Source organism: Aptenodytes patagonicus, chromosome 2 (assembly GCF_965638725.1).
Source record: "Aptenodytes patagonicus chromosome 2, bAptPat1.pri.cur, whole genome shotgun sequence".
NCBI lineage: Eukaryota > Metazoa > Chordata > Aves > Sphenisciformes > Spheniscidae > Aptenodytes > Aptenodytes patagonicus.
This window is the reverse complement of record NC_134950.1, coordinates 162,977,126-162,983,973: the sequence shown is the minus strand read 5'-3', so window position 1 is coordinate 162,983,973 and position 6,848 is coordinate 162,977,126. Positions and strand designations below refer to the sequence as shown.

The 6,848-nt window shown below is 57.8% G+C and overlaps 1 protein-coding gene across 1 annotated transcript; it reads left to right on the top strand.

Annotated features, from left to right (window-relative positions):
- The first annotated feature begins 2,376 nt into the window (after positions 1-2,376).
- On the top strand, positions 2,377-4,991 carry EN2 (engrailed homeobox 2). The gene is made up of 2 exons (XM_076332369.1): positions 2,377-2,920; positions 4,675-4,991. Exons 1-2 carry the CDS (start codon positions 2,377-2,379, stop codon positions 4,989-4,991), a joined length of 861 nt encoding a protein of 286 aa, XP_076188484.1.
- Positions 4,992-6,848: the final 1,857 nt, after the last annotated feature.

The following is a 6,848-nucleotide window of genomic DNA, read 5'->3' as shown; positions in this document are numbered from 1 at the left end:
CTCCTCCCTGTCCGATGCAGGGCGTAAATATCCCCGCGAAGGAGCGGGATAACGAATGGGAACGTTAACGCGGTACGGGCAGCCAGCTCCTGCCCGGCAGAGCGGGCAGGTAACGCGGGCTTCGAGGAGGCTTGAAGTTTTTCTCGATAACTTGGGTCCGCCCGGGAGCGAAATATTTGAAGTGCAGCACCTTGGACACGTTTAATTATGGGGTAGTAGCAGAGCGAGAGCTTCCAAGTAATTAGAAAATACTTCTTGGGAGACAGGCTAATCGCTTTTCATGGGGCGCTTGAAGAAATTAACCTCTAGGTGCTTGTTTGAGCAAAACAACTTTGGATCAGCTAGCGCTGGTCTTCGCTGATGGACCCGACCCGCTGCGAAATACAAAGGAAAGGGAGAAATAAATGTAAAATAAAATAAAAATGAAAGTTTAAAGGGGAAGAACAAAAAAAGAAGAAGAAGAAGAGAGGAAGGGCTCGCCGTCCCTTTCCCTTCAAGGCGGGGAGCGGTCCATGTCACCCGCAGGAAAGCCTCCTCCAAATAAAAACGTCGCTTAGCGGGGAAAGCCATCGTCGGGGTGCGGCGGCCACCGGAGCCGAGCCGCGTCCGGCCCGGCCCTGCTCGGCCCTCCGCGGGGCCGCGCGCAGCCCCTCGGCGTGCGCCCCGTCGGGGCGGTGACACCCGGCGGGCCCGAGGAGGGATGACGGGTCGGCTGCGGGGGAAGGACCCCGCGCCCGGCTCCTCGCCCCCCTCCTGCGCGCCCAGAGGAGGATCCGCGCCCCCCAACCCGCTCAGACCCCCACCCCCTCGGCCATCCAGCCGCACTTTGCTCCCTCATTTTGTTCCGGGGGCTTTCTCCCTAAAGACAAAAGGCAAAACAGCAGCGGCGGCTTTCCCGTCCCAAAGAAGCAGGGATTTTTGGGGGGTCCGGAGGGTGATGGGCAGGCGTTTTGGGGTGGGGAGCACGGCGCCGCGCTGCCCTTTCGGAGGCAGGCAGGGGAGATCAAAGGCTCCTGTCCGGCCGCGGGAAGGACGAGTCAATTACCGCCGCCGCGGATGCTGAACCGCGCCGCGGGGAGGGGACGCGCCGCGCCCCCCCCCCGGGCAGCCCGCAGGCACCGAGCCGAGCCCCCTTCCGCCCCCCCCCCCCCCCCCCGGACCCCCTTTGTATCATCGCCGCTCGCTTAATATTGTTTATGCATTTCTGCAAGGAATTGTGGGATGCCGCCCCCCCCCCCCCCCCCCCCCGGTAAACAGCGGGGCAATTAAAACCCCCAATAACCCCGCGCTGGGGGGGGGGATAAGGGGGCGGCGGCGGTGCGCGCCCCGCGGCGGGGCACCCCCCGCTCCACTCCCCCGCGCGCATCCCCGCGGCGGCCGGGCCCGGCTGGGGGGGAGGGGCGCGGGTGCTGTCACTTAGCGGAGCTCCCCGCACCACGTGTGCGCATGCCCGCTTTGTCATTGGCCCGAGGCACGTGTCGAAGTGCCCGGGCCGGCGACGTCACCGGCGGGGGCCCCGTTAAAACCTAAAGGACAACAATCCGGAGTGGAAGTGTCCGGGCGCGGCGGTGGCGGCGGCCGCCGGGGCGTAGCGCGGCGCAGGGCGGGCGGCAGGGCGGGACGCCCCCCCACCCGCGGCGGCCCCCGCATGTGCGGGCGCGGGGCGGCGCGGGGCGGCGCGGGGCGAGGCGCTGCCGGCCGGAGCCCCGCGGGGCGCCCCTCACCGCCCTGCCCTCCGCGGGACACCGGCTTCTGAGAGCCCGCCTCCACCCCCCGCCCCGGCACCGGCTTTTCTTTTTTTTCTTTTTTTTTTTCCCCCCCCCCTTCTTCCCCCCTAACCACCCCCCAATTGTTATTTTTATTATTATCATCATTATCAATTTTTTCTCCGCGGGGGCGGCGGATGAGGCTCGGCGGCGGCGGCGGCCGGGGGAGAAGGCGGCAGCGCGCCGCGGGACCGAGCGGCTGAGCGGCGGCAGGAGGCGGCGAGCGGCGGCGGGAGGACCGGAGCCCGTGTGTTTTTATTTTTGGCGAAGCTGGAACTCGTGGAGGCTCGGCTGCTGGCTGTGGGGTCTCCCTGGTTTTGTTTCTGTATTTTTTGTTAATTACTATTAGGTTTGGTTTTTTGTGGGTTTGTTTTTGTTTTTGTTTTTTTTTCCAAACTCTGGATTTTGAACGCCGGGCGCGGCCAGGAGAAACGAAAGCAAATAGACACCTGTGCGTGCGTGTATATATATATATAAAAAAATATATATATTAAAAAAAAATTAAAATAAAGAACAACCGACTGCAACAGCAACAACAAAAAGCGCTAGGCAGCCGCCCGGCCGGCGGCGGGGCGGGCAGCGGAGCCGTCGGCGGGGCCGGCCGCGCAGCATGGAGGAGGGCGGCCGGAGCCCCCGGGAGGAGGCGGCCGAGCCGCAGGAGTCCGGCGGCGACGCGGAGCCCGGCGGCGGCGGCGGGCGGCGGGGGCTGCTGCTTCCCCCCGGTGACCCTCCGCACCCCCACCCGCACCCGCACCGCATCACCAACTTCTTCATCGACAACATCCTGCGGCCCGAGTTCGGGCGGAGGAAGGAGGCGGGCGGCCCCGGCGGAGAGCCCCGGCGGCCCGGCGCGGAGAGCCGCCGCAGCCCCGCCGCGGCGCCGGCCCCCGGGGCTCCGCTACCCGGCGGCGGGGCGGGCTCGCCGGGCCGGGGGGAGGGCGGCCCCGCCGGGCTGGCCCTGCACGGCGCCGCCAAGAAGGGGGGGGACCCCGCGGCGCTGGAGGCGGCCCTGAAAGCGCGGGGCTTGAGCGGCGGCGACCTGTCGGTGAGCTCGGACTCGGATAGCTCCCAGGCCAGCTCCAACGCCGGGAACCAGCCCATGCTCTGGCCCGCCTGGGTTTACTGCACGCGGTACTCGGACCGGCCCTCCTCAGGTAAGAGCTGCTCCGCCGGGCCGCCCCGCTCCCCGCCGCCGCATCCCCCTCCCCGGGCTCCCCGGCTCGCCTCCGCCCGCCCGCGGGGCCGGGAGGGCGGCGGGGAAAATACCCCGCTCCCCCTTTCCCGCTCCTCCTTCTTCTTCTTTTTTTTTTTTTTTTTTTTGAGGGGAGAGTTGCTTAAAATCGCCCGAAAATGCGGGGAGATGAAGGGGTGGCTGGGGATGCGCGGAGCCGGAGGGCCGAGGGGGGAGCGGGGCTCTCTCCCTCCCCGCCGCCGCGGAGGAGCCGGGGCCGCCCGGGCTCGGGGCATTTCCCACCAACTGCCGGGTTTTATCAAAGAGGGAGGGAAAAAAAATCCGTCTTTGGGCTCCCCGCTCATCTTCCCGGCGAGCTGCCCTTCTCCCAGCCAGGAAAATACCCCCGCGCTGTGTTTTGGGGAGGGGAGGGTGGATTTCCACAGGCCTCGCCTTGCTTTGATGATTTTTTTTTTTAGCCAAAACCGATCTGCGATCGTTTATTGCACTAAAAGAGGCCTCGGAGCGGCCGCCGTTTCGTTTCTTTCTTTTAATTTCCCCCCATGTGCTGCAGGTCAGCTCTGTAGGGGCCGGGGGACATTTCCAAAAGCCGGGGAACTTCTTTGGCAGGGTCCGTCTCTTGGCGAGGGCTTGGGCAGAACCTCCTGAAATTACCGATCAAAACATTGAAAAAAAAAATTAAAAATAAAAAGCCAGGGGGTAAAATGTCCTCCTGCTACCGCGGGGAGAGCAGGGCTGGCCCCGGCAGATTAGTAAAACCCTCGTTAAGAAGAAGTAGAAACCATTGGGGGAAGGCATGGGAAGCACCACGCAGGAGATCTGCTCCCAGGAAAAAAAAAAAAAAAGGGGGGGGGGTGTTCTCTTACAAAAGCAGCGAGCTAGGATTTTCACCCGGAGAGCCGGCCGGCTGAAGGAGGGATTGTAAAACGAGTTGAAAATTAGTTCGTAATGTCTGAAAACAAACTCTGACTCAGAGGTAATATTCAGGGCTGAATTGGAATTTACTCCATTGTTCTCCAACGCTCTCCTTTGTTAATATTTAATTAACATACATCCTCACAATGGCTCGGCCCGGGCAGAAAAGGCTCCTTGTGCTGCCGAGAATAATATTCCCGAGAATAATCCCGGCGATTCGGATCGGGCCGTGCAGCGCCATATGGGCACTGCACCAAAGCGGCGGATTTCTTCTCGCAATGTAAACAGGCGGCTGATTTCCATTTTTTTTATCGCGACCCACCAAAAAAGAAAAAAAAGGCAGAAAAAAAGTAAAGAGGTTTCCTTAAAAAAAAAAAAAAAGAGGTTTCCTTAAAAAAAAAAAAAATTAATACTCTGCTCGGGGAATAAAATTTAGCTCCGTGCCGCTGCCTCCGGTGCAGGCTTTACTTGCCGGGGCACCCCCGGCATGAAGAGGGTTGTTTCTGGGTGGGATGAAAGGGGGTGCGGAGGGAGCGGTGCGGGCGGCCGGGCAGCCAGCGGGGGCTGCGGGGGCGCCGGGGGGGCTGCGGCTCCCCTTCCGCCGCCTCCCGAGCATCCCCTGGCAGCGGAGGCACAAAGCGGGGTTTATTTTTCTTAGGGGGGGGTGGTGGTGGGGGGGGGGTGTCGGAGCGTGGGGCGCGGGCAGGAGCGTGGGTGCCCCCACGCGGGATGGCGCCCGGCGTGGGGCCGCCCGCAGCGGAGCGCGGCGGTGTCGGTGCTTCTCCTCTCTCCCGGCCGTAGGTCCCCGCTCCCGCAAACCAAAGAAGAAGAACCCCAACAAGGAGGACAAGCGGCCGCGCACCGCCTTCACCGCCGAGCAGCTGCAGAGACTCAAGGCCGAGTTCCAGACGAACCGGTACCTGACGGAGCAGCGGCGGCAAAGCCTGGCCCAAGAGCTCGGGCTTAACGAGTCCCAGATTAAAATCTGGTTCCAGAATAAACGAGCCAAGATCAAGAAGGCGACGGGCAGCAAGAACTCCCTGGCAGTGCACCTCATGGCCCAGGGGCTCTACAACCACTCCACCACGGCGAAAGACGGCAAGTCGGACAGTGAATAGCCAAGGGGCGGGGGGGGAGGCGAGGGAGGGAGGGGGGAGGCAGGGGAGGGGGGGGCCGTTTGCAGTCAAAGTTTATACAATGCAATAATTTAATTAAAAAAAAATAAAAAGAAACATAAGGGCCAGTGTATAAAGATTATACCAGCATTAATAGTGAAAATATTGTGTATTAGATATAATTCTGCAATATTCTATGTATATATAATTTACAGGTAAGGTGGTGTAAAAATCCAAGATATCTGATTATAAAATATTTTTTTGATTTTTTTTTTTGTTTGGTTTTGGTTTCGGGGGTTTGGGCTGGTTGTTTTTTTTTTTTTTTCGGTTGTATGGAGATTTTAGACGCTATCTTTATGATTTTTTTTTAAATGCTTAAGTTACATTTTTATAGACTTAAGCGCTGTTTTAATGGACATTGGACGCTGTTTTTTGAAATTCAAAAAAAAAAATTAAAAACAACTTTTGCTGAAGTCCAAAGATTTTTATTGCTGCATTTCACACGACTGTGAACCGAATAAATAGTTCTCCTATTTGTTCTATGAGTTTTACCTTTTTTTTTTCCCCCACCCCTCCCCTTTTCCTTTTCTTTTTTTTTCTTTCTTTTTTTTTTTCCTTTTTTTTTTTTTTTGTGGGGGGATGTGTGCGTCTGGGACTGGCTTTGGGGATAGACGTGGAGAATTTAATTTAAAAAGAAAAAAAAATATATATAAGGAACGATAGGGAAAGAAATCTCAAAGCAGAGTCTTGAAACATGCCCGGGGTCCTTTCCTGAGCCCCTACTCCCTCATCAACCCCAGCGAGGCCCACGGGCGTGCGTGGATACGGGATGCAGGCGTGGATGCGGGATGCGAGGATGGGGTTAGCATCCCACCCGCAACTTGTTGGGAAAACTTTGGGACCCCCCCCCCCCCTCCGAAAAGCGGGAACCGCTCCGGGATGCGGCTTTATCCCGCGGGCCCCCCGGGGGGCGGCCGCGGGATGGGACCCGGCTCCGCTCCGCCAACACCTCCCCGAAGCATTTGGGAGCGTTTTACACCCCCCCCCCCAAAAAAAAAAAAAAAGAGTAACATTTTTAGTTCCCTCTTCCCCTCCATCCTCATCCCCATCCCACGGCGCGGTCCCCGCTAGCGCCACGCTTCGTGGCTCCGTGGGGGTGGGTTTTTCTCCCCACTCCCCCCCTCCCCACGCGGACACCTCCTCGTAATCGGAGTTTTTCGGGGTTTCGAGGCGCTGTGCTGCGTTTAACCCGTTTCTCCCGGAGCGTGGCGTCCCCCTCCCCACGGCACGGGGCGGAGGGGCTGTGTCCCGCGTGGGCCTGGGTGTGCGTGGGCGGCTGCTCAGGAACGGGCTCTCCTGCGACGCTGTTTGTGGGGGGAAAACTTCTCGCTTTGCCTTAAAACCTCTTTATTTTGCAGCTATAATAGACACACATTGTACATAGTAGTAGAAACTCAAAGAAAAAAAAAGGAAAGAATCCAACTATAAAATAAAAACTGTAATTTTAAATTCTGTGAATAATCATCATCTGCTTAGGAGCCAGGATTAAATGACATTGCCTTTTAGCAAGAAAGCAAAGGATTTTTTTTTTTTCTTCTCTCCAGTTTATGAGACATGTGCATTTTACAATTGCGGTATCAAATATTTATAATGGGATGAAATATGAATGTTTCTATTTACAACTGTGCTCTCAACATTGTGAACATTCTCGCTGTGTGTTTCAATTCTCGAGGATTGCATTAAATAATAATAAAAAATGAGCAACCCACTTCATTACGAAATACAAACCGTGTCACTCAGACGCTGCAACGGAGCAGGGCTATTCGGGACTATATATCCCTGTACGTTTATATAGTCTTT

Bases quoted from the DNA above. Each gene is read 5' to 3' on its own strand.
- EN2 (XM_076332369.1), top strand. From the start codon at position 2,377: ATGGAGGAGGGCGGCCGGAGCCCCCGGGAGGAGGCGGCCGAGCCGCAG. The intron at 2,921-4,674 runs GTAAGAGCTGCT...TCCCGGCCGTAG, and splicing joins CTCGGACCGGCCCTCCTCAG to GTCCCCGCTCCCGCAAACCA.